This window comes from Balaenoptera acutorostrata, chromosome 12 (genome assembly GCF_949987535.1).
Source record: "Balaenoptera acutorostrata chromosome 12, mBalAcu1.1, whole genome shotgun sequence".
In the NCBI taxonomy this organism is placed as follows: Eukaryota; Metazoa; Chordata; class Mammalia; order Artiodactyla; family Balaenopteridae; genus Balaenoptera; species Balaenoptera acutorostrata.
The window spans coordinates 7151807-7179116 of NC_080075.1; the positions used below are offsets into that span (position 1 = coordinate 7151807).

The 27310-nt window shown below is 43.0% G+C and overlaps 1 protein-coding gene across 1 annotated transcript in view; it reads left to right on the top strand.

The window, feature by feature from the left end:
- Positions 1-16224, top strand: part of LONRF2 (LON peptidase N-terminal domain and ring finger 2) — a 34188-nt gene extending 17964 nt beyond the window's left edge. Inside the window, exons 3-12 of the mRNA XM_007197297.2 lie at positions 281-403; positions 2824-2985; positions 3501-3702; positions 4702-4801; positions 5054-5168; positions 6222-6343; positions 7511-7669; positions 10904-11066; positions 12309-12458; positions 14952-16224. Coding sequence (XP_007197359.2) covers positions 281-403; positions 2824-2985; positions 3501-3702; positions 4702-4801; positions 5054-5168; positions 6222-6343; positions 7511-7669; positions 10904-11066; positions 12309-12458; positions 14952-15146 — 1491 coding nt within the window. The 3' untranslated portion in view covers positions 15147-16224. The remainder of the gene's footprint in view (positions 1-280; positions 404-2823; positions 2986-3500; positions 3703-4701; positions 4802-5053; positions 5169-6221; positions 6344-7510; positions 7670-10903; positions 11067-12308; positions 12459-14951) is intronic.
- Positions 16225-27310: the final 11086 nt, after the last annotated feature.

Here is a 27310-nt window from a genome sequence, read left to right on the forward strand (position 1 = left end):
TGGTAGACAGTTCTCTCTTAGCATGTCCCTTGGAACTGCTTTGGGCTCACATTCCAGGTATGGACTCCTGTGTTCTGATTGTGTGTTGCACTTGTGGGACATTCAGGTTTGCCCAGTTTCGAAGGCAGTAGAGCTAGAGCCATCCTCGGTGGGTTTGTGTTTATTCTACTTAATGTGCAAATAAAACAGTTCCAGTGATTTTTTTTTTATTTCAGGGTTGTTTGTACAAAAGTATATCATCACACTGTTTTTTCAAATGTATATCTTTGGATGAATCCAGGGACATCACGTGAAAGCTCTGGCTCTTTCTGGACTGGGAAGAAGTAAGGAAGTGTTGAAGGAGTTTCTCCACTGCCTTGCTTTGAATCCTGAATGTAACTCAGTGAAGAAAGAAGTGCAGAAGGTGTGATTTCCTTTCAATGAATTTCTTCTTGAAGTCTTATTTTCAGCCTTTGTGTCCATGCTGAGTAGCTGCTACATGTAAAATGAACAAGAAATGTAGTTCTGAATATTCATGACAGTGTGATTTAAAACACACAGTGGTAATGATGAGTTCATGCATTTGATAATGCAGTGTGTTTCATGAGACCATGTACACATACCTCAATTCTGCTGAAATAATGACACGTATTCGTGAGGCAGGGTAGATGTGTACAGCTGGGGAGGCAAAGTGATTTATCCTAGAGTTTGTAATTCAAGGACTGTAGTTTGTGCAGAAGCCCTGTAAGAGACATCATGATATATGCAAAAGATATCAATTCAGCTACATAGGTTGACTTGAAATTTTCAGCGAAGCTTCACCAACACGGAGCAGAAACACCTGCTCTTTTATGCAAATCTTTAACCCAGTCTTATTAGAGGTCATCGAGTCACACTTGACGTAGGGACCTGCCCTATAAAAAAGCCTGTACGGTAGGTACACAGTCTTAGCATTTCCGATGATGAGGAGTCCTTGTTTTTACATCAACGTTTCCATATTTTAACACTGTTTATTTTCAACTTGTACTGTACACTTACCCTGTAATTTCCACTCTACAGTTGAGTTTTAGTCTCTGGAGCAAGAGAAAAGTTTTTCCTGCTTAATTTAAACCGTCTTAGATATTAGAGAAGAGCTATCATCTTTGCCTTGACTAGTTCTTTGAACCTAACATCCTCTCCCCATAGAACAGGGTTGTCAGGTTTCCTCCTCTGGCTGCCTTGCTGTATACCCCAAACTTTAGCCCCTACATCCAGTGGCTGCAGGTGGTGAACTTTTACCTTCCCTGTGTTCACTGGGAGTTTATTTTTAGCCTGATAAAATCACACTGTTGGCTTCTGTTAGAACTGTAGTTAGCCAGAATAGCCAGATTTTTTTTTTTAAATGAGAACTTTCTAGCAATATTTTTTATCCTTTTCTTGTGTAGTTGACTGGTCTTTGTTAATCCTGTTAAATTGTCACTCATTGGTTTTGATCACTGTTTCAACTTGTCAAAATAATATTGAATCTTGAGCTGGCTATTTTTAACGATTCCTGCCTGCTTTGTCTCACCTGCAACTTTCACAAGAATCGTAAAACATATATTACCCCAACTGATCCTTACAACAGCATCATGAGAAGTTCAGCCCGAGCTCAGAGAGATGAAGCAGATTCACGATGGTCCCAGGAACGGGATTTAGGTCTTGTGGATTCTTGCCTGTCTGGTGCTTTTGCATGCAGACATGATGTTTTCCCTCCAGCATTTTACGGGTGCCAGGTATCTTCTGTCACAGACGGCGGCAAACAGTGCCAGCCTCCTGATGAGATGTGGTACCCTCCCTGGCAGCCTCCTGCAGCTCTGCTGACCCCTCAGGGCCACTGCCGAGGACACTGACGTCCCTGCTGGGATGCTGGTCCTCACTGCCACAGAGGTCGTGGGTTCTGTTGCACTCATCTGTCACCTGCAGCGCAGTGGGTGGATTCTTTGTTGAGGTTTCAGTGAATCCTTTACACCTCTCTTTTTTTTTTAATTAATTTATTTATTTTTGGCTGTGTTGGGTCTTCGTTCCTGTGCGAGGGCTTTCTCTAGTTGCGGCAAGCGGGGGCCACTCTTCATCGCGGTGCGCGGGCCTCTCACTATCGCGGCCTCTCTTGTTGCGGAGCACAGGCTCCAGACGTGCAGGCTCAGTAGTAGTGGCTCACGGGCCCAGTTGCTCCGCGGCATGTGGGATCCTCCCAGACCAGGGCTCGAACCCGCCAGACCAGGGCTCGAACCCGAATCCTCTACACCTCTCTTAAGCCCTTGGATTCAGCTGAGTCCATGCGGTTGGGCAGGACCATCGAGGGACTGGCCAGGACTTCCCACCACCACCGAAAGCTGGTGAGCCAGAATTGCACCCCTTCACCTTCTCTTCCTTTAAAGTTCTTACTAGTTGACTCTTCTGCTTCTCTTGTAAATTAAGCAGCCCTCTAGAACTATCTTAATCCTGTGGGTCATCACAGCTTAGGTTCAGTCTGGGACCCCCTGCAACCGATACACCCCACGTTTCTCTCTCATCCCTGAGACACTTAGGGGAGATTTTCTGTAGCAGATGTGTAAGGACCAAACTGAAAGAAACTGCAATGCTCATATTTTGTAATTGGTAAGAGTAAGATGGCCACGGACTGGGGGCTAAAATGCTTAAGATGTTGACTGTGGTTTCAGAAACACTTGAATTTTAAAACATTGGCGGTTGGAATAGGGTAATTATTCTTGTCAATGTTTTAGGCCTGTGTGGCCTCAAAGTTTCCTCTGAGTCTTTCAGGTATATGATGTATTTTTCAAAAGTGTCTTACAATATATATTTTTCTTCTTGGCAATTTTACAGGTAATGTGTGAGGTGTTTTTCCCTGCTTCAGAAAACGTGCCTCGGCATTTAACATCTTCCGTCCAAAGCAGAATGTTGAACACAAGATTAACGGCTCAGTGTCAGAACCACGTAAACAGCCAGCCTCCTGTGGAGGGAGGTGGCAGTGCAGGGAGTTCTAAGGTGGGAAGTGCGCGTGTTTGTCAATATTATCTTGATTAAGCTTTATGTAATTTTTAACATTTACAAGTTACTCACAAGGTTGCATTACGTTAGCTACAAGTACTTCTTAAGACCAGTTCAGGCTTCTCAACCTGAGAATTGACACTTTTAAAGGAATTTGGTGGAAGTAATGAAAATCACTGAAGATTGAAAGAAACTTTTAGAACATCTCCAAACAACCCACAACATCAGGAGACTTGATATTATTTTGTCTTGGAGAAAAGATAGCAGAGGGATGGTTTGAATATATGAAGATTGGTGTTCAGTTGATCTGTTTCAGGAAGAAATTATCCTTATATTTTACCATGAAAAGTATAAAGTTCATCTTAGAAGTTAATAGATGAAACCAATTATGAGGGAAGAGTATATGCTCTCTTTTTTTCCAGAGATTTCTAAGAAAGGCTACTGCATGATTTTTTTTTCTCTGATGCTATGATCTCTTTAATATTCAAGATTCTTTTTTCCTACTTAACCAGAATCCATCTGAGAAACAGGATGTGTTTAGAAATACCAATTCTTCAGTGTTATATTTTATACTGGGCCTACACTGTGAAGAGGATAAGGAAGTGTTAGAAAGTTTTCTTCCAGTGGCGCTGAGCACTGGTTTAAAGAGACAGTTTCCGAATGATTTGGAGGATGCACACGATGTGAACGCCCCTGGAAAAATTCCCAAGAAAGGTCAGTGAGGCTATTTTGTCACGGAGTGTGTGACCCTAGAGTGATAGAATGTTGGGTGTTACTCAATATACTTTAGAAAAATTTTATGTAGGTAGTTTAAAATTAATAATGAAATGAACATATCACCTTCAAGATTGTAGGACAGTTTAAATGTTTACCCCTACAAGCACTTCATAGTCAAGAATAGAGAAAATTTAGGTATAACTTTCACTTTTATTCATGCTTTACAGATAAATTATGGCTGTATACAGTCAGCCCTCAGTATTCACGGATTCAACCAACCACGGATCAAAAATATTCAGGAAAAAAAATTCCAGAAAGTGCCAAAAAGCAAAACTTGCTTTTGCCCTGTGTAGGAACGATTTATCAGTACATAGCATTTACATATATTATTATAAGTATTATAAGTAACCTAGAGATGATTTAATGTACAGGCACACCTCGTTTTATTGTGCTTTGCAGATTTTTTTTTTTTTTTTTTTACAAATTGAAGGTTTGTGGCAAACCTGTGTTGTCAGAAGATGGTTAGCACTTTTGGCAATAAATTATTTTCAGTTAACGCATGTACACTGTTTTTTAGACATAATGCTGTTGCACACTTAATGGACTACAGTATAGCATAAACATAACTTTTATATGCACTGAGAAACCAAAAAAAAAAATTTGTGTGATGCAGTTTATTGCAATATTCACTTTATTGCAGTGAACTGGAACTGACCCTGCAATATCTCTGGGCGATGCCTGTACGTGGGAAGATGTGCTTAGGTTATATGCAAATACCACACCATTTTACGTAAGGGACTCCAGCATCAGGGGTCTTGGTATCTGTGGGAATCCTGGAGCCAGTCCCCACGGGGATACGGAGGGACAGCTGTACCGCAAATCCCATCCAGCATGGTTTGTTACATTGGTGTAACATACTTTATCCAGAGGAAATACAGTTACTGCATGCTCTTTCCCAGATGTGCAGGTGTTAATTATAGCATTTAACTTTTTCAGAGGCTGATTCCTCACCCCAAAGGAACGTGAGCTCTAACGTAGGAGAAAGTGCAGAGCTCCTGATAGACGTGGCTGATTTTGAGTGTGCCCTCTGCATGAGGTAGGATGACATAGAATCTACGCAACTGTGAAGAATTCAGCCTTTCTGAATTTTGTATCCTAAATGTAATGGGCATTTTATTGTCAGAGAAATTACATATATCTCGATAACAATTGATTTCTATTCCAAAAATATGATTAAGGACATTATAAATGGAAAATGGATATAAGTGATTTCTAGAATTCTTATAAAAAGGTTATTTGAAAATGTCTTCTGGACATTTCTTGCTGAAAAGCCAGATGTTTTCTCCAGGTTGCTCTTTGAGCCTGTCACTACGCCCTGTGGACACACGTTTTGCCTAAAATGCCTCGAGCGCTGCCTGGACCATGCCCCACATTGTCCTTTGTGCAAAGAAAAACTCTCAGAAGTAAGTATTTCTTGGGAACTGACAATTCCTGGCACTTTTTTATTCGGTCTCCACCTACTTCCCCTTCACATCCAGCTTTAATTCCGCAGTCCGTCAATGCCCTTTCCCAGTCCAGATCAAGTCAACTCTTTGCCTTCTGTGTGCATCTGTATAAATAGCATCACAATGCTAGAGTAAACCCACAAAATAAGGAAGATTAAATTTCACTTCAAATTCGTAATCTTAAATCTGAGACCCAAAACCTTATTAGTCATTCCTTTTTTTTTTAAATAAATTTACTTATTCATTTATTTGTTTTTGGCTGCGTTGGGTCTTTGTTGCTGAGTGCAGGCTTTCTCTAGTGGCGGTGAGCGGGGGCTACTCTTCATTGTGGTGCACGGGCTTCTCATTGTGGTGGCTTCCCTTGTTGCAGAGCATGGGCTCTAGGCGTGTGGGCTTCAGTAGTTGTGGCTCACGGGCTCAGTAGTTGTGGTGCACAGGCTTAGTTGCTCCAATTCATGTGGGATCTTCCCGGACCAGGGCTCGAACCCATATTGGCAGGTGTATTCTTAGCCATTGTGCCACCAGAGAAGTCCTTATTAGTCATTCTTACTGTGCTTTTCTGGTAGCTTCAGCTTTTCACTCTCCAAGATGGTTCTTTGATATCTCTCTTCTCTCCCACCACCTGCTACTCACCCTCCCTGACATTATGCTACTCATGGAAAGCGTATATGCTAGCAAAATGGGACTTGCCTCTTCCTTCCTCCAAGGGAACCCTTTCTTTTGCGCTTCTCTCATGGTGGGGGGGGGCGGGGAAGGGGGGCCAGGGACTCCCCTCCCCCGCCCTCCCCTCCCCTCCCTTCCCCTTCCCCCTCCCCTCCCCCTTCCCCTCCCTTCCCCCTCCCTTCCCCTCCCTCTCAGGGCCGACCTCCCTGCTCTCACCTCAGTCCCTTTTGTCTTCTGAGACCACTCCCTTCCCCCCACCTCCTTGTTGACCCTTGACTAGGAAGAGAGCTCTTCGTCCTTAAGAATTAATTACCATGTGGTATTATTTAACTTTTTCTTTTGTTCCAGTTGTTGGCAAGCAGAAATTTTCATATAACTACTCTGGCTGAAGAATTAATATTTCGATATTTGTCAGACGAACTGTCCGACAGAAAGAGAATTTATGATGAAGAAATGACGGAGCTTTCAAAGTAAGTCCCCGTGCTCCAGGTACTTGGTGTTGAGTTCAGGCTAAAGAAGAAAATCCTTGTTAATCTCACGGCTTTATCTCATTCTTTTCCCCTGCCTTTGGCAGAGAAATTAGCCTCCAAAAAAATTAATTGCAAAGAGTTTATGTGAATTTAATTGAAAAAGTTTGTAAGAAATATTTCAATATTGTGTTTTGACAATATTATATGGTTGCTTTTTGCATCTAAATAAGCAGTGCTGAATTTTTCAGAATTGAAAAGGCACAGGACATAGAAACAGAAGGGAAAAAGGGATTACCACTCAAAATAGGCTTGACAGTTATTTTTTCTCTTTTAAAGTGGTTAAAGTGTTGTGTTGTAGTGACCTGTAAGTATTGAGACCTTATCATTCTTCTACTCTTTTTTTATTTAGAACTCATTACCTTTGACTGCTTTCATCAGGAGTTTTTCTTATTTATTTTTCTTGAGATATAAGTGGCATCTCACGTTGTATTAGTTTCAGATGTACAACATAATGAGTTGATATTTGTATATATTGTGAAACGATCACCACACTAAGTCTAGTTAACCTCTGTCTCCAGACATAGTTACAAAAATTTTTTTCTTGTGATGAGAGCTTTTGAAGATCTACTCTCTTGGCAACTTTTAAATATGCAGCACAGTGTTATTAACGATAGTCACCATGCTGCACCTTACATCCCTAGGACTTATTTATTTCATAACTGGAACCTTGTGCTGTTTGACCCCCTTCACCCACTTCACCTGCCCCCTCCTCTGGTAGCCCTGTCTGTTCTCTGTATCTGTGAGCTTGGTTTTGTTTATTTTTAGATTCCACATATCAATGAGGCCCTACGGTGGTATTTGTCTTTCTCTGTCTGACTTATTTCACTTAGCACAGTGCCCTCAAGGTCATCAGAATGTTTTCATAGTGATCATAAGCGTGGTCTCATCAGATTAAATAAGAGGGCTTGGCAGGGAACCTGGGTCAGCTGAGAACTTTCTCAAGCTGTGGCCCTTGGCTTTCTTTTCCCACCCAAGCCTGAGGCCAACCTGAGGGTTTTGTAAACGAGAGAGCTGAGGTTGGCTAGCTTTTGCTGTTCCACAGTGACTCTCACTCCCTTCTGTTTCTGACAGCTCCACCTCTAAGTTAACCTTTCCCTCACCCCGCAGTCTGACCAGGGATGTGCCCATCTTCGTGTGTGCTATGGCCTTCCCCACCGTGCCCTGTCCGCTCCACGTCTTTGAGCCCCGCTATCGGCTTATGATAAGAAGATGCATGGAAACTGGCACCAAACGGTTTGGCATGTGTTTATCTGCTGAGCACGCAGGGTAAGAATTACCAGTGTTCAAAGAAAGGGTTCTAATTAAATGTATCGTCTGTCATTTTTCTTGAAGAACAACTGAAGGTGATGTTGAAAACCTCTAGTGGCTCCTGTTATGTAACGAAGTATAAGTTCAGGGCCATCCATGATGTGGTCCCACCCTTGGGTTCTAGCCTCATCTCCTCCTCCTTCCTTTGGAACATCATACCTGCTGGTCCATTGCCACATTATTCGCCCTTCTCTAAAAAAAAGTTCATGTTTTCATGCCTCCATGCTTCCCTCTGCCTGTAATTCTCTTCTAGCTCACCGTTATACAAACAAATCTGGTCCAACCTTTTAGGTCTAAAAAAACTGTTACATCCTCCATGAAACCTTTATCCACACAGCCAGAAAACTTTCAGTCTTATAAAAACCCATGGTGCTTGGTTTTTTATCTCTTTTTGTTTCGCATCATTTTTCTAGGGAAGATGTTCCAGATCAGCAGGCAGCTCCCCTCCAAAGACTGCTCTGGGGACCCCGGGTCCTGCCCACGTCCTGGCTTCCTGATCCTCTAGGGCTTTGTCATTACCGCATGGTCCTGATGAGGTCATTACATCCAAGTTCTAGCTGGTGGAAGAGGCCCTGGTGCTTGTAGGGGATCCTGGAGAAAAGGGGCCCATATCAGTCACTGCTGCTCACACCTCCAGCAGAGGAGGCTGGGAAATGTAGTCCATCCAGGTGCCCAGGAGGAAGGGGAGAATGGATGTTTAGGGCCGTCCGCTAGTTTCCACCGTATAGACCTAGGAACATATCTTTCTAAAGATGTTTGTAGAACATTTATGGAGAAAATTCTACAACTTTATTGAAAGATATTCAAGAATGGACAGAGATGCTGTGTTCATGGGTACATAGACTCAGTGTCATAGAGAGATGTTCTTTTTACCCCAGTTGGTCTATAAATCCAAAGTAGATCCGGTCAGCATCACAAGAGGGTTTTTCATGGAATTGCTCAAGCTGATTTTAGAATCATTATGTGAAAGACCAAGACCATGGTAGTTTTGAAAAACCAGCTGAGCAAGATGGGACAACATCCCTGCAATAAACTTACAAGTCCAAGTAAGTAGACCATTGAAACAGACTGTAGAGATAAGCAGATCCACTCCTATTTGGACTCCAAATTTATATGTAATTTTGTGAGAAAAGGCAAAACTCCTCAATAAAAGGTACTCAGACAATTAGTGGGTAGTCCAAATGGGAAAAAAAAAATCTTTTCTTTGCCTTATACTATACACAAAAAATAACACATTTACATTCCCAATGTGAAATGTGAAAAACAAAATATTAAAACATTTAAGAGAGAATATTGGGGACTATCTTTACAATTGGGAACAGGGAAAGATTCTTTTCTTACACAAGATGCTGAGAGCATTAGCATAGAGGAAGAGATGAATAAATTTGAATTATTAAGATTTGATTCATCACAATCAGCATAAGCAAAGTGAAAAAAACAGTTTCGTAAGTTCCACTTCCACTGGGAACATGGAACACTCTGAAGAGATTTACTACAGATAAGCTACTGAACCTAAGTTTCCTGAACCCGTCAAAGTGCAGGTTGCTCAGGGTAACCGAGGAGAGACACGTCCTCCAGGGAGAGAGCAGACAGGAGCCCTGGCTCACCCATGGCCAAGCCCAGGAGAGGGGGAGAGTTCAGTCGATCTTTTGGACAAATGTCTAATGGCCTCGTGTGGACAAACGTGAGAGCCTCGGTCCCCTGGATGCTGCAGGGTTGGCAGCCGAGTTCCTGGCCACAGACCAGGCGAGATGTTTATCGCAGGAACAGGTTTTGTGGCTGAGACCGACTTTGGAGGAGCTGACATGTGAGCTGGGGCACCGAGGCCTCCTTTGAAGGGGCTCTTCAGGGGGCTCCGTGCGCACTGCAGCTGTGGATAAGACAGACCCTTAGGAAGGAGGGCGCGTTATTGGCGGTCCAGGCAGAGGTGTTATAACTCTATGCAGGTGTGTAACTTGGGCGTCCTCCCTCAGCATTAGTTCGGAGGTGTGTAGTGCAGTTGTTCATTCACTTTAGCATCAGATACCCTTGGGTTCAGAGCTCGGCTCTGAATCTTCCTGTGGCCCTAGATCAGTTTAATTTTTCGGAGCCTGCATGTTTCTGTGAGGCTTGGATGAATACGTATGATAAATTGCTCTGTGTAATGCTTGACACATCGTAGGCACGCTCGATACCATCAGGACGTGGAGGACGGTTAGAACCGTGACTGTGGGTAGGGTCACGCGGGAGGCTTTGGAGTGAGGATACGGTGTCCCAGGCAGCCCCAGTGTGTTGGGGACACGTGGAGGACGCATGTGGTGAAGGGAGGGACTGGTCAGGGAGGGCGAGAGTGCTAGGTCAGTGGCAGGTCAGCTGGGGCGTGTGACTCCACTGGCCTCGTGTCAGTAGAACGGCGGGATCTTGAGGTGTGATGGGGACACAGGGAGATGAAGACAGTGCTTTTTTTTTTTTTATTTATTTTTGGCTGCGTTGGGTCTTCGTTGCTGCACGCAGGCTTTCTCTAGTTGCAGTGAGCGGGGGCTACTCTTCATTGCAGTGCGCAGGCTTCTCATTGCGGTGGCTTCTCCTGTGGAGCGTGGGCTCTAGGCGCGCGGGCTTCAGTAGTTGTGGTACGTGGGCTCAGTAGTTGTGGCTCACGGGCTCTAGAGCACAGGCTCAGTAGTTGTGGCGCATGGGCTTAGTTGCTCCGCAGCATGTGGGATCTTCCCGGACCAGGGCCTGAACCCCGTGTTCCCTGCATTGGCAGGTGGATTCCCAACCACTGTGCTACCAGGGAAGTCCCAAAGACGGTGCTTGTAGATGCCTTTCCGCGGCAGTTTGTTGGGGAGGGAAGCAGCATGGGGGAGGGGAGCAGAGTCTGAGGGGCGGTGGGTGGGGACAGTGCACTAGTGCCCTGGCCAAGGGGGCCGAGGGGCCACATTTCAGGTCCACCTGTCCCCACCCCACTGGTTAGAAGGGCTGAGGCACAAGTGCCCCGTCCCCGCCGGCCCTTCTCTTGCCATGTCGCACATCAGTGTGTTTCTCATCGGCTGCTGGTCTCTTGGAGGAAATAACCTTGCTGCTCCGGCGTGGAGATGCTCTTTGTTTCATTTGGCTTGTTATTCCTTTAAGACCCAGGATTGCATCTGGGGAGAACTGAAGACCCTCTTGCATTTTTAAAGTCAGGGTCATTTCTCCCGCCTGTCCCACCAGGATCTCAGAGTACGGCTGCATGCTGGAGATCAAGGACGTCAGGACGTTCCCCGATGGCAGCTCCGTCGTGGATGCCATTGGGATTAGCCGCTTCCGGGTTTTGAGCCACCGTCACAGAGATGGCTACAACACGGCGGACATTGAGTATCTGGAGGATGAAAAGGTGAGTAGTCACACCCACGGTGCCAGCTCTGTCCCCTTGCCAGCTGCTGTTTCTGGTCATCTGTGGGCACCGGGCCTCGTGGGGCAGAGGGCAGAGTGCAGCGAGGTGAGCTCTGAGGTCTTGGGCCCAGGGAGCTGAGTGTGAAGAAGACCGAGTGCGGTGGCTCTCAGGGTCCCTCTTCTGTGCTGGTAACAAATCTGATGAGAGGGTTTATTGACTGTCATTGTGGATGATGACTTTTGGGGGTGTACGTATATATTTTAAAATGATAGCTTAAATAGCTGCAACGTGAAATAATTTTAGTATTTTTTAAAAGAAAACTCTCCACTACATATGAATATTTGATTTGTATTATATAAATCAAATTGAGAATGGTCATGTCTGTTATCATCTGATTCCTCAGTTTACCCCAATTTTCATAAATGCTGTTGTTTTCTAACCAGGACGGACCTTAGTGCTTTATTCCCATTTCACAGATGAGAAAATTCTCTCCTAAGGCGGCTGAGCAACTGGCCGAAACTTGCACACAAGAGGCAATGATGAAGCCAGAACAAACCCGGGTCCCCTGGTCCTCAGCCCAGAGCTTCTCCTGCTCAGTGTCCCTGCCTAGGGCTGAGCCTTGCTGGGCAGTGGGAGGGGCCCCGGGCAGCAGGGTACATCCGTCTGAAGCCCAAGGGCCTCCCCCTGGCATCAGGCTCAGGCCGTGAATGCACTGTCGCTGTAACATATCTATTGGAATATAATGCGGTGACACGGAATATAATTTTTAAAATGTTATAACTCTTTGACTTGGTAATTCTACTTCTGGGAAACCATCCTGAGGAAATGACAGCCCCTTCTCTCACACACACGCGCAAAACCACTTTGGCGTAAATACTTATATTACTTGTATTATTTTAAAATATATCTTACGTGAATGGATGAGTAAATTGTGGCATATCTCCGATATAAGATTGCATGTACTCATTAAAAATGATTCATGATAACATCGGGCATGTGCTTATATTAAGAGAAACATCTGGATGTTACAGACGGACAGACAGACAGAGTAGGTAGAGCTCCACTGTGTAAAAAAAAGTGAAGATTTCTATGTTGAGCATATATCGTGTTCATAAAACACTAATGAATTACTGAAGTGTTAAATGCCGGGAATCCGCTCAGCAGACGTGGCCGCAGTCACTGTGTGATGGACACGCGTGTGATAATGAATTGTTGAAAAGGCTGTCTCTTCTCCTTGATCAGGTGGAAGGTCCAGAGTATGAAGAACTCACCGCACTGCACGATTCAGTTTATCAGCAGTCTGTGTCCTGGTTTGCTTCACTTCAGGATCACATGAAAGAACAGATCTTAAGCCATTTTGGGTTAATGCCCGACAGAGAACCTGAGCCTCAGGTATACTGTCCTTTCTTCTTTTATCATGCAGTTATTTCCTGCCGTAATGTGCTAAGACACATTATGCTGAGGGAAAACTTGGCAGTACCCGCTATGCTGTTTACTCCATTATGGTCGCTTATGAACCAGTTCATTTATCAGCAGCCCAAAGAAGCACCTGGTATAGTAGCATGTGCCTTTTGGAGCAAAGCGATAAATGCTTTCTGATTAATACTTCATGAAGGTAATCTCTTTTCTCTCAGAAATCAGTTTATTCTGATCGGCTGTCAGCTTTTGTACTTCTCCCACCAACATGGGAAGATTTAGTAGTAATTTTAGTGTATTGGCAGGAACACTTTATGTTTTGCGTGTAAGATTGCCCTGCACCCAATGAACAGGCGTTGGATAAATGTAGAGAAAATCCCCTAACTCTCGTTAGATCGGAAGCTCTTCTAGCCCTCGATCCCATCGTCGTGGGCTTTCTCCCTGCTCTCAGGAGTGCTCTCAGTGACCCTGGTTCTTTAAGTGATGAACGGGCTTCAGGTCTGTGAAGCACTTCTAAGTGCAGGTGACTCCACTCCTCCACATCTGGGTGGCACAGCCAGGTGGGCATGGTGTGGGCTTGTGACTGAGAGTGTATAGTGTGTCCTACTGTGCCCGCTCACCTGTGCTGGAGAAAGGGGGGCAGGGCCAGGTCTCAGCAGGTTTAGGGTCAGATGAAATATCTTTTGTATCTTTTCCATCCATTTTTATGTTCTTTTTCTGTCTCTTGGTAGCTTCTGTCTTTTACCCCCACTTGAGTTCTGTCTTTTCCAAACCCAAGACAGTGCTTTCAGCCTCAACTCACCTCTGAGTCCTATCTCACCCTCCACTCTGTTATAACCCCTCCTCCTCCTCTGTTCTGTAGCCTGGTTTCAGAAAGCAAGGTGATTAGACTAACTTGATTGAGGTATGAATCATTCTTTTTTCTAGGAGTTTTTGCTTATTAACCCAAATTAATCTCTAATTGTAACACATTGCACTATGGGAGTGGGTTAAAAACAACAGAAATTTATTACTGTACAGTTCTGGAGGTCAGAAATCTGACACAGGTCTCACCAGGCTATGACCAAGGTGATGGCAAGACTTTATTCCTTCCTGGAGGCTCTAAAGGAGAATCCGTTTCCTGGCCTTTTCTGGCCTCAAAAGGCTGCAGCGTTCCTTGCCTCTCACCCGTTTGTCCGTCTTCCAGGCCGGCAGCTTGCACCTCTGACCCCTCTTCCATAGTCTCATCTGCCCCTGACCACAGCCCAGAACAGCTCCCTGCTGGAAGGACCCTTGCGATGAGGCTGAGCCCACCGAGGTGGGGGAGATCCAGCCTAAGCTCTCCATCTCCAGGTCCCTGACTCACTCACACCTGCAGTGTCCCTTCTGCCGTGTAAGCTGCCATAGCCACGGGCTTCAGGAACTGGGGGGTGAACACCTTCGGGAGACCATTAGTCTTCCTACCACAGAGGATTTTAGGTCCTTTGTGGGAGATATTTTTATGCCAAGCCCCTTCCCATTAATCATGCTACTCAGTTTCTCCCCACTCTGTAAGATGAGTAGGGAAAGGGAGGGTGTGAATCATACAGAAGGTTGTTTTGTCCAACACTTGTGCCTTCTTCCCTTGGAGAGGAGACGGGTGCCTTCCGCACAGTGACGTGGGCTGCCCCGTGTGCTTTGGCCTCTGTGTTACTCCTAATCTCTCACCCTGAGCTATGGTGAGTCTAGAGCCGCCCTCCCTGGTTCCCAGTTTGGATTCTGAAGTCAAGATGTTAGCAGCAGGGCGCCTTGGATGTCTTGGTTCCAGTACCAGGACTATTGAGAACAACTTTGTGATCAACTTTTGCTTAGAGCTCATTCCAGAAGTGCCTGTTTGGTTATGTGAAACAAAGGCTATCAGGTAGCTTACTAGTTCATATATATGTATATGTATAATTAATAGTAACTATTAATAATATATAATTGATAGTAATTCCTTATATATATATTTAACAATAACTCATATATATAGATGTTTCATATAGAGGTACATTTGTCACTGACTGTATTATAAGGTTTATCTTACTATAACACTCAAACTTGTACACATACTGTTTGCTTTATAAACATTGTGCTGTATATAACGTATTTAAAACTTAAAGAACCGTAACAGAACATTGGAAAGTAGAGGTAAAAATGATAGTCTCCTTTTCTGGCTGGTCCTATGTTCTGAACTAGAGCTTTGAGAGAGCAGGGGTGACTAATCCATAGCGTTTCCCTGTGGAAGATGCTTCTCTTGACACATTCTTACTTTTGTGAGTTTCCTCACATTTAAGTGTGTAACATGAAAGGAAACTTTGTGTTTTGAGGGCTGAATGAATTGTGCAGTAGACCTCAAAGAGAAGACGGCATTTAATTCTTGCCCACGTGCCTGTGGGTAAACAAAAGACAATTTGGGGGGAACAGGCTTGTACTGTAGGCACTAATTTTGTGTTGCCCTTTGTTTTGCAGAGTAACCTGCGTGGTCCTGCCTGGTCCTGGTGGACCCTGGCAGTGCTGCCGTTGGAGCGGAAGGCTCAGCTGGCCATGCTCAGCATGATCTCGCTGAAGGAGCGTCTGCTCGCCATTCGGCGAATACTAGCCATCATCACGCGTAAGATGAGCAGTCGGCAAGAGCTGGTTAATAGCCGGGAGAGAAATAATTGATTTCCTCTCTCAGGGTTTCTGCAAGCCCTTGTCTTTTTATGAGGAGTTCCAGGCACGGACGAGTGACATCCGTCCATCGTGCTTTGTAAAATGCTTGTTGATAGGGTTACAGAACGGAACACTTAGCACACGTTGAGCCCTACTCAAAAGTTGCAGGTCTGTGCCTGGTGGAATCTGACTCTGTACGAGGTTAGCCTGAAATTTGAATGGATCCCACCTAAGAAAATCTCTCTGAACCAGATGCTTTTGGTGTGTAGTTTACTGACAACAGGGGACAGCCCAGATGATTGACAAGTGGTTTAGGTTTTGCAAGAAAGAAGACTCCCTTCCCAGTAAAGTGTCTTGCTCGTCCAGATGGGAACAGCATGCTTTGGAGGGAAATCACATTTTTATCTGGAAGCGTATTTCTCAGAGTACAGGCTAACCAAAAACGTGCTTAGGCTTTGTGTGCCACTGTGAAGTTGTCTGTGAGGTGGAGGAATCAATCAGTTGTCTAGTGGCAGGGCTGAAGTGAGTCCTTACCCAAGGAGTAGTATAGAACCGGTTAGAACTGTGTTTTGTGTCCTGCAGTAGTTCAGATGTTGTAAATTGCATGTTTTAATTAAATGAATATCAAAATACAAGAAGGGTACCTTGGATATAGAAAAATCTGAAAACAGTATAGTTGATTTGAGGATATGTACTCACACACACACACACACACAAAACAAAGAATGAATAAAAGGAGCTAAAACTGTACATGCATTGGGATGTTCAGAATACAACCAAAGTAGTGCAAAGAACCCCTTGAAAACATAACCCTGTCTCATTAATTCAGTGGATGTGAAGCATTTAGGAAATGTCATCTTTCTACTCAGATTGGCATTAGAAACTAGGCCCATCAGTAAATTTGAGTTCACCATCCATCCACTAATATATGAAGACATTAAAAAGCTGCTATGAAATGGGTATCTGTCTATTCCAGGAAAACACATCGGGACAGTATACAAGGAGAGGGAGGCAGGTATGAGGTGTAAACATTTAGCAAGTTTTTCTCCAACCCCAACCTGAAAATTATCTTTGGGTTTTTTTTAATAAGTTTTACAATGATCAGACCAGATGTTGTCTATTAAAAAGCAGTGGTATAAATCCCAACCTCTAGTGCATATTGGTGATGTTAATTGGAATAACCATTTGAACCTGAGATACCGAATTGTTCTCGCTGGCCTAACAGCTGGTGCATTTAGTTGGCTTCTTGGTCTGTGAGGTGGATGTTCTTCTTTTTTTTTTTTTTTTTTTTAAGATCTTCATTTTTCCTCCCCTCCCCCATATCTTGTGTATTTTTTTTTAAATTAATTAATTTATTTATTTTTGGGTCTTCGTTTCTGTGCGAGGGCTTTCTCTAGTTGCAGCGAGCGGGGGCCACTCTTCATCGCGGTGCGCGGGGCTCTCATTGTCGCGGCCTCTCTTGTTGCGGAGCACAGGCTCCAGATGCACAGGCTCAGTAGTTGTGGCTCACGGGCCCAGTTGCTCCGCGGCATATGGGATCTTCCCAGACCAGGGCTCGAGCCCATGTCCCCTGCATCGGCAGGCAGACTCTCAACCACTGCACCACCAGGGAAGCCCGAGGTGGATGTTCTTAACGAAGAGATGATGAGAACCAGACTAGAGAATAAATTGCAGCTTTAAGTTTTGCTTTACTTATTCAAGGTATGTGATGTTTTCGTTTTTTTAAATATATTTAACGATACTGAATGTTGGTTTATCAATCCATCAAGCATTTTAATAGAAAGACTTTATAATTGTGTTTGTTTTTACATTGTAGGAGTTTTCAGTAGCCAAAACTCAGTTTCATCGTGGGAATGAGCAAACACTATTCTTGTGTAACTTAGAGTCATAAAGAGAAAATTTGAATGTATTTTCCAGTCAGAAAATTTGAATGTATTTTCCAGTGCCGCTCATATTGTGAATCTCAAATCTCATTATGATATAAAGGCAACTTGGCCAGGTGACTTCTAAACTATTTGATTAATTCATGCATTAACAGTAGCATTCATTACATCCTAACCTGATCATCTGAAAGGAAGCGAAACTGCATCCAGTGTGCCAGAGACCTTTGTTAGAAATGGTTAGTGACAGTGGGTATGCATTGACCATGCTCGGTCTTGAAAAATCTTTTTCTACCTTAAAACCGTATAATTGCTCTTTCCATGTGAGGGTGTCCAAATCACCACAGTGTGATCATAATTTCTGCGGGAGCCTTCCTGAAATTAAGTTTCTGTGCTCAGAGTGTTAGGGCTTCCCCATAACAATTGGATGCTATTGCTTTCTAAACCTCACTCTTTAAATATCATAACTTGCATAGTTCTTGAATCATTAAGTTATCTCTTCCTGATGCTTTCTGCCCCTTTCTGAGTCATCTCCTCATCCTGAGTGTTCTCGCGTAAAAGCCTGTTCAACAGTGGTGATGCGGACGAGAGCAGCAAAAGTTTTTATTGTTTCTGTTTTCTGACACCAGAGGGAAGGGACCGTGCTCACGCCATGCTCTGCCCCGCATCACACATCCGCATCCTGCAAAACAGGAGAGGTTGGTACTTCCTGAGCGTTTAGATTACATTATTTATCGTGAAGTCAAACGAAGGAAACAATATCCCAAATCATATTAGGAAGGAAGCTTCCTTTTAGAAAGTTAAAAAAAAAAAAGAAAGAAAGAAATCCCAACTCCGGTTTGCTGTAAATGTAGCTAAAGCAGAACAGTCCCCTTTCCCCTCCTCCTTCCTACCTTTCTTCTGTGATAGAGATGTCATTTCTGAGGATTTCTCAGGAAATAATGTAATCTCTCGTGCAAAGTCAGAGCGTTCCAGTTTAATTTTACTGAAAGTGTTCTGACCCTAATGCTCTAGTTACATCAGAATAAAAACAGAATCTATTTAGAGTAGTAACAGTGTAGGGGAGTCATTTTTCTTCTTTAAATTTAGCACTGGAAGTACAGTACACTCTGTTAGGTATTTTTCCGTTCACTCTCCTAAGTGGCTTTACTCCTAATTCCATCCCTGCCTGTGTCTTTGAAACGCAGCTGACATCCTGACAGGCAGTATTCTGAAAGCCCAGGAGATTTTGGGGGTATCTTGTTCCCTGTGTGTCCCTGTCTTCTGAATTGAAAGGATATTTTTGAAAGTTCCAAATTAAAACAGTTAAAATTTTTCAGGTTTATCCATGCAACCACCATAAGTTCTAGCCAATTCATGTGCCAAATTTTGAGTGTGATCTCATTTTTATAACCAAAATAATGTCTTTTCTTAAACTGCTCCTCCCACCCAAACCAAGAAACCCCGAATGTTTAATAAGTAATGTCTCAACTCTTAACATACGTCAGGTCTTACCACGGGACTTTCGAATCATCAAGGAACAGATTTATAGATGGTAAAATTGCTGTGACCCATATTATCATTTTGTCATAAAATTATTTGAAAATTGGCAGTTGATACAATCAGAATACTCCATTGCCTGACCTAGCCGTATACTCATTAGGATCTGTAAGCTGCTTTTAAAAAGTATTCATCTGTTTCTTCTCCTTCCTTTCTTTTTTTATGTTTTCCCCCACCACTTAAATTACTGTTTAAAATTTTGATGCTGTCTTTCAAATAATAAAATAAAGAAATATCAAAGATATGAGGAAGAAAGATAGTAGCTCATTAGGAGGAAAATAAATGTGGGTGGTTTCTTTCTGTGTAAAGCACGAGGTTTTATTTGTCCCAGATATGCCTGTGGAGTCAAGTAGGGAGGTCCCTATCTCCCGTTTTAACGTGGGTAGCAGTGGCAACTTGCAGAAAGAAGCTCTTTGTCTTTAGCACCATCCCTACTAAAAGGCCCTGTTCTGATTCTGTGGTTCACCAAAACCTAATTCCCAAGGAAGCTAGATTTGAATGGGTAGGGGGGTATCTTTGCCAGCCACACAGGGGAAGAATTGAACCCTGAATGTTGCCAAGTATCACCTCCTCTCTACTAGGTCTAGATGCTTAAGTCTAAGCCATTGACTTCAGTCTCCTGGAAGAAGGTCTTTTCACCCTTACAATTGCTCACGTTAACTTCACCTATCACTTACCCACTGCTAAAAAAATTACGAACATCTGCTGGATCCTGTAAAGTAGCTTTTAGTAGTGGATCTTAGGTGTATATTCTAGTAGTGCACATTGGAATATTAGGATATTTCAGCAGCATAAAATAAAGAAGAAATTAAAGTGCCACCATTGTACTTGGCCCCGTTGGGAACCGTATCTCTGATTTGTGCCTGGGTCTTAATTTGTAACCGTGACTGAGTAACAATGCAGAGAGGTCCATGCCAGTGAAAGAAGAGTTTACTGTTATTCACAGTTCTGTTAGAAATGAGAGGCATGGCACTTGGGGCCACTTGGGGAAGCACCCAGCGTCCGGAGGCAGAGACAGGAGTGAAGGGAAGGCATGGGGCGTTGTATTTTGGCAGGAAAGGGGAAACAACGCGGCTAGTTTGGATAATGTCAGTGGGCTGTGGGCTGCAGGGTGGTCTCTAGTTGTCTGGTACTGGCCCTGGGTGATTCGGGCAGAGGAATATTGCCTCTTGGAGGGTAAGAGCCATCAGAGGAGGTGGCTCAGAGTGTGAGCGCTGGATTGTTGGTTTTTGTATGAAAGTCGTGCTCCCTTGTGAGCCCTTCGCTGTCTTTTAAGTATTGGCTACCCCAGGAGGGGCCATCTCTCCCCTGTCAGGGGGGCCCCCAAGAAGTCAAAATATCATAAAAATATTTTTTAAAAACATGATTAATACAATTAGTCCTCACGTTTTGACATCACATTAAGGAAACTTGGGGTGATAACAGAGACAGTGGACACATTTAGAGAATAGGGCATAAGTTACCTTAAACAGCATCGAAAGCATTTTTTATGAGAGTAAAATAAAACACAGAGGAACACTGGTGAAGGTATAAGGAGTCCTTGAGGCCGGCTCATAATTAAGTTTCCCATTTATATGGCATTAGCCAAGATCACAGATCTGGAATTTTTTTTGGGGGGGGGGTGTTCTTTAATAATATTTTGGGAGAGTTGTAAAGTGTGTTAAAAGTATTAGTCTGGGGCTTCCCTGGTGGCGCAGTGGTTGAGAATCTGCCTGCCAATGCAGGGGACACGGGTTTGAGCCCTGGTCTGGGAAGATCCCACATGCCGTGGAGCAACTAGGCCTGTGAGCCACAACTACTGAGCCTGCGCGTCTGGAACCTGTGCTCTGCAACAAGAGAGGCCACCATAGTGAGAGGCCCGTGCACCGCGATGAAGAGTGGCCCCCGCTTGCCGCAACTGGAGAAAGCCCTCGCACAGAAACGAAGACCCAACACAGCCAAAAATAAATAAATAAATAAATAAATAAATAATTTTTTTAAAAAAAGTATTAGTCTGATAATAATATCTTGGTGTATTTCTTGGGTTAAGGTGGCAGGTCGAGCAGTTGTGCTATTGGAGGATATGATCTGGTAATTCAGTTAAGTATATTAGCAATTAGTGGTATCAACATTTTTGGGAAAAAAAAGATAATAAGTTCAGCCAGCAAAATTGAGCTTATTCATAAATAGCAGATTGCAATTTGGGACAAGCAAACTATGGTGAACCACAGGCAAGTTTGGAGAGCAAAGGCGGAGAATGTTCCTTCATAGAGGAAAGGAGGAAGTTGGGAGGGATTTTTTTTTTGAAGTATTCTATTCTATTCTGTTCTATTTATTTATTTATGGCTGTGCTAGGTCTTAGTAGAGGCATGCGGGATCTTTAACTGCGGCATGTGGACTTCTTAGTTGAGGCATGCGGACTTCTTAATTGTGGCATGCAGACTCTTAGTTGCGGCATGTGAACTCTTAGTTGCAGCATGCATGCGGGATCTAGTTCCCCGACCAGGGATCGAACCCGGGCCCCCTGCATTGGGAGTGTGGAGTCTTACCCACTGGACCACGAGGGGAGTCCCAGGAGAGGTTGCTTTGAGCAAAAGTTCATCAGTGGCAAATGAGAGTTTGCAGTGGTGGCGCCTTTTCATTGACTGCAAGGGAGGGCAGCTTGCTGTTGCCAGGCCAAGGGGGCAGTCTTCCTTCTTCCTGCAGTGCTGTTCAAGATGTGATCTTGTGGATTCCTAATTCCAATTCTGAGTTAGGGTTCGTTAAAGCATTTTCACAGTGGTATGTGTGTGTAACTGAGGGAAAGGAGTAATGGGGAGAGACACAGGGCAGGAGGTTCTGGTGGAAAGCTGGAGGGCAGTAGTAGGAGAAGGCAGTGGGGAGTGAGCGGTCCTCGCCTAGGGGCTTGAAGGGTTGACTTTGGTAAGACAGCAGATGCTTCCTGGGGAAAGTAATAATCGCCATTAATTTTTGGAATGGTGTACAAATGGTATTGATAGTAACATCTGCCAGATTTCCCTTTAGGCATGGGAGTGTAGGGCTATATGTGTTGGCAGAGAGTGAGGAATATATATACCAGGATTATGGGCTAAGCAGACAGCAAGCTGAGAAACATAATAGAATGCATAATTTTGAAGGAAGAAAAGCAAAAATGTCTTGTGTCCAATTTGTACCTTAGGAAAGGCAGTCCGTGGGCGGAGGTCTTAGTGTCCAGGGTGTAAAGTTGTCTCCAGTGGCAGACTTGTGGTCTGAGATGTCATCTGAGCAGTGAGATTCTGGGCCAGGGTGATGTCTAGGATGTGGGATTTGGTATCAGTTTTAAATGGATACCCAGTTGGGTTGATGTGGGTTTCAGCACTTGATATGTTTGGTTGAAACAATGGCTTACTTAAAGAGTTTGCAAACCAGTGAAAGCTCCCAATTCAGTAGTAATAAGATTGACAGTGAGCAGAATGGTGTGCAGCTGTACCTGGTAGAGTTTTTGTTTTTGTTTTTGTTTTTTGGTGGAAGTTTATGTTTGGTTGGGTCCCATGTCATATGAGTGGCTGCCTAGCATGTGGGAATGTCTGTGATTAATGGGTCCTATTAAAAAATAAAATTCAACTGAGTAAATTTGAAGACCTAATTGGCTTTATTAAATGATTCATGGATCAGACAGCATCTCCTCTAGCAAGCAGAGTGATACCCTGGGGAGTTATACAAAATGGAAGGCTTTTATAAAAAAAGAGGGTGGGATGAGGAGTACATTAGCAAAAGAAAAATGAAAGTTCATTGGAGAAAAGTAAGGGTTCAGGGTGATGACGGCTTCTCATTGGCAAACTTGCAGCATTTTCCATTGGCCTGGCTTGTTGCTAGGCAAGGAGAAAATCTCTTCCTGCTGGGGTAGTGGAGATGCAAGGTATGTCTCTTCCTGCTTGAGGTAATTGACAATGAGTGGTAGGGTGTGAGAGCTTCCCCTGCAGGCCTCCCCAACTTCCGATGTTGGTTGACATTTTCTTTATTAATTTTCATGTTTTCCCCTTTTTAACAAGATCTTTGTCCAGAAGCATTGCTAATCAAAAGTCAGGTTTTCTGAGTTCAGTAGCCTTCATCCCTTGATGCCAGGAAGGACCTTTCCTGAGTGTCATGTCCCATGTTAGATGGATAGTGTGTGGACTGGAAACCACTTCAGGCCCGTTTGAGTAACAAGGAAAGGTAGTAGGGAGAACTCTCAGGTGTTTCTTTTCCAAAGGCTATATTTTGTCAAGGTCATAAGCATTGGAGATCATCTTGAAGTGCTGAGCTAGCAACACCTTATTAGGTATGTCATTTTTAGGGACTGCTGCCTTTACTTGTTAAGCCAGGGGTAAGTCAGTTTTTTAGTGCCTGTGGGGAGAGAATCTCCTAGTTTAAAGAATTATTCTAAATGCCTTGCAAAGATGGATGCTGCTGGTGAGATTTCTTAGTGAGTGGGGACAAATATGATGTAGATAACCATATGACCATGGAGGTGAAGAAAGGGCTTTATCTTTCCAGGCCATTGTCAGAGTAAGAAGAGAAAGAGGGTCTCATGTTCAGTTAAAGTGTGAAATATTGATCCATATTTTTGGGGCAGAAGCAGTCTACCTTGTTGACCTAAAACAATAAAACAGCCAGTTATTTTACCAGCAAAATAGGGTTATCAGGGATCAACAAAGAATTGCAATTTGGGACATGCAGTCTGTGGTGAACCACAGGCAAGTCTGGTGAACAAAGGGGCGGAACATTCTTTTATAGAGGAGAAGGGGGAGTTGGGAGGGGCTGTTATAAACAAAGAATCCACTGGAGGAACCTGGAGTTCGAAGTGTAATGGCTTTTCATTGGCTCAGTCATGACAGTGTCTCATTAGCTGGGTTATTGCCAAGGAAGGAGAAATTCTTCCTTCCTCCTGTTGGGTAGTAAAGTAGTCACCTTCCTGTTGGAGATGCAAGGCATGTCTCTTTCTGTTGGGTGTGCAATTGATGTCAAGTGGTAGGACATGAGAGCGCCCCCTTCTGGCGTCACTACTCCATTTTAAATGAGGTTTCTGTTTATTAATTTTCACATTTCCCCCTTTTGATCAAGATCTTTCTCTGTAGCATCACTGATCAAGAGTCAGGTTTTTTTCAGATGTAGTGGCCTTTTGTCCCTCGATGTCAGGAAGGACCTTTCCTGGGTGTTGTGACCCATGTCAGAGGAAAAGTGCACAGATTAGAAACCTATCAAGGTCATATTCAAGTAACAAGGAAGGAGGGGTAGGAGGGAGATCTCTTGGGCGTTTCCCCTCTAAAATTTGTATCTTAGAATAGTGATACAGGTGCGCCCTCAAAACTGAAAGAATTAAACAAGCTCTTTGGGAAGACACAGTGCAGGAATAAACATGAAACAATAGCTAATGAACTTTTTGCAAAAATAGCAAAACTTCAAAGACTTTTTTTGTTGTTGCTATCTCAGAAGAACTGTTTGGAACCAAGTGTTTTATCAGTAATACAGCCTGTAGCTTGCAAATTCAGAGACCATGAATTTGAATAAGAAACTAGGCTCAGTTAATAGTCCAGATGAAAGAGAGAGACTATGAATCCTGAACTTTCTGATGGGGCTGGTCTGGACATCTTGGGAAAGCTGTCTCATCAGGTGTCATCTGTTTCAATTCTGGGGAATCTTTACCTTCAAGTCACCAGGTGGTGTGCAGGTCCAGCCAGGGTTTGGTTCTTTTTTTAGATGTGTCACATGAATCCAAGAGTCTGTTTTCTGGAGTTTTGGCAGTACCAGGGTTGGTTAGTGGTACCTGATACAGGCGTTTCCAGCGAAGTTGAAGAGAGTTTTTCCAGAGGTGTCTTTTTCAGTAGACAAAATCTCCAGGTTGCAAGGTGTTATGCTAAAGGTCCTTGTCTCCCTGGAGCACACTGTGAAAAGATTGCTCTATCAGAGCATGGTTTTTTTTTTTTAACATCTTTATTGGCTATTGGAGTATAATTGCTTTACAATGGTGTGTTAGTTTCTGCTGTATAACAAAGTGAATTAACTATACATATACATATATCCCCATATCTCCTCCTTCTTGCGTTTCCCTCCCACCCTCCCTAACCCACCCCTCTAGGTGGTCACACAGCATCAAGCTGATTTCACTGTGCTTTGTGGCTGCTTCCCACTAGCTACCTATTTTACATTTGGTAGTGTATATATGTCCATGCCACTCTCTCACTTCATCCCAGCTTACCCTTCCCCCTCCCTGTGTCCTCAAGTCCATTCTCTACATCTGCGTCTTTATTCCTGTCCTGCCCCTAGGTTCTTCAGAACCAGTTTTATTTTTCTTTTTTTAGATTCCATATATATGTGTTAGCATACGGTATTTGTTTTTCTCTTTCTGACCTACTTCACTCTGTATGACAGACTGTAGATCCATCCACCTCACTACAAATAACTCAATTTCGTTTCTTTTTATGGCTGAGTAATATTCCATTGTATAAATGTGCCACATCTTCTTTATCCATTCATCTGTCGATGGACATTTAGGTTGGTTCCATGACCTGGCTATTGTAAACAGTGCTGCATTGAACATTGTGGTGCATGTCTCCTTTTGAATTATGGTTTTCTCAGGGTATATGCCCAGTAGCGGGATTGCTGGGTTGTATGGTACTTCTATTTTAGGTTTTTTAAGGAACCTCCATATTGTTCTCCATAGTGGCTGTATCAATTTACATTTCCACCAACAGTGCAAGAGGGTTCCCTTTTCTCCACACCCTGTCCAACATTTATTGTTTGTAGATTTTTTGATGATGGCCATTCTGACTGGTGTGAGGTGATACCTCATTGTAGTTTTGATTTGCATTTCTCTAATGATTAGTGATGTTGAGCATCCTTTTATGTGTTTGTTGGTAATCTGTATATCTTCTTTGGAGAACTGTCTATTTAGGTCTTCTGCCCATTTTTGGATTGGGTTGTTTGTTTTTTTGATATTGAGCTGCATGAGCTGCTTGTAAATTTTGGAGATTAATCCTTTGTCAGTTGCTTCATTTGCAAATATTTTCTCCCATTCTGATGGTTGTCTTTTCATCTTGTTTATGGTTTCCTTTGCTGTGCAAAAGCTTTTAAGTTTCATTAGGTCCCACTTGTTAATTTTTGTTTTTATTTCCATTTCTCTAGGAGGAAGGTCAAAAAGGATCTTGCTGTGATTTACGTCATAGAGCGTTCTGCCTATGTTTTCCTCTAAGAGTTTTATAGTGTCTGGCCTTACATTTAGGTCTTTAATCCATTTTGAGTTTATTTTTGTGTATGGTGTTAGGGAGTGTTATAATTTCTTTTTTTACATGCAGCTGTCCAGTTTTCCCAGCACCACTTATTGAAGAGGCTGTCTTTTCTCCATTGTATAATCTTGCCTCCTTTATCAAAAATAAGGTGACCATATGTGCATGGGTTTATCTCTGGGCTTTCTCTCCTGTTCCATTGATCTATATTTCTGTTTTTGTGCCAGTACCATACTGTCTTGATTACTGTAGCTTTTTAGTATAGTCTGAAGTCTGGGAGCCTGATTCCTCCAGCTCCGTTTTTCTTTCTCAAGATTGCTTTGGCTATTCAGGGTCTTTTGTCTTTCCATACAAATAGTGAAATTTTTTGTTCCAGTTCTGTGAAAAATGCCATTGGTATTTGGCATTGGGATTGCATTGAATCTGTAGATTGCTTTGAGTAATATAGTCATTTTTACAATGCTGATTCTTCCAATCCAAGAACATAGTATATCTCTCCATCTGTTTGTATTATCTTTAATTTCTTTCATCAGTGTCTTATAGTTTTCTGCATACAGGTCTTTTGTCTCCTTAGGTAGGTTTATTCCTAGGTGTTTTATTCTTTTTGTTGCAGTGGTAAATGGGAGTGTTTCCTTAATTTCTCTTTCAGATTTTTCATCATTCATGTATAGGAATGCAAGAGATTTCTGTGCATTAATTTTGTATCCTGCTACTTTACCAGATTCACTGATTAGCTCTAGTAGTTTTCTGGTAGCATCTTTAGGATTCTCTATGTATAGTATCATGTCATCTGCACATAGTGACAGCTTTACTTCCTCTTTTTTGATTTGGATTCCTTTTATTTCTTTTTCTTCTCTGATTGCTGTGGCTAAAACTTCCAAAACTATGTTGAATAATGGTGAGAGTGGACAATCTTGTCTTGTTCCTTATCTTAGAGGAAATGGTTTCAGTTTTTTGCCATTGAGAACGATGTTGGCTGTGGGTTTGTCATATATGGCCTTTATTATCTTGAGGTAATTTCCTTCTGTGCCTACTTTCTGGAGGATTTTTATCATAAATGGGTGTTGAATTTTGTCAAAAGCTTTTTCTGCATCGATTGAGATGATCATATGGTTTTTCTCCTTCAATTTGTTAATATGCTTTATCACATTGATTGATTTGTGTATATTGAAGAATCCTTGCATTACTGGGACAAACCCCACTTGTTCATGGTATATGATCCTTTTAATGTGCTATTGGATTCTGTTTGCTCGTATTTTGTTGAGGATTTTTGCATCTGTGTTCCTCAGTGATATTGGCCTGTAGTTTTCTTTCTTTGTGACATCTTTGTCTGGTTTTGGTATCAGGGTGATGGTGGCCTCGTAGAATGGGTTTGGGAGTGTTCCTCCCTCTGCTATATTTTGGAAGAGTTTGAGAAGGATAGGTGTTAGCTCTTCTGTAAATGTTTGACAGAATTTGCCTGTGAAGCCATCTGGTCCTGGGCTTTTGTTTGTTGGAAGATTTTTAATCACATTCTCAATTTCAGTGCTTGTGA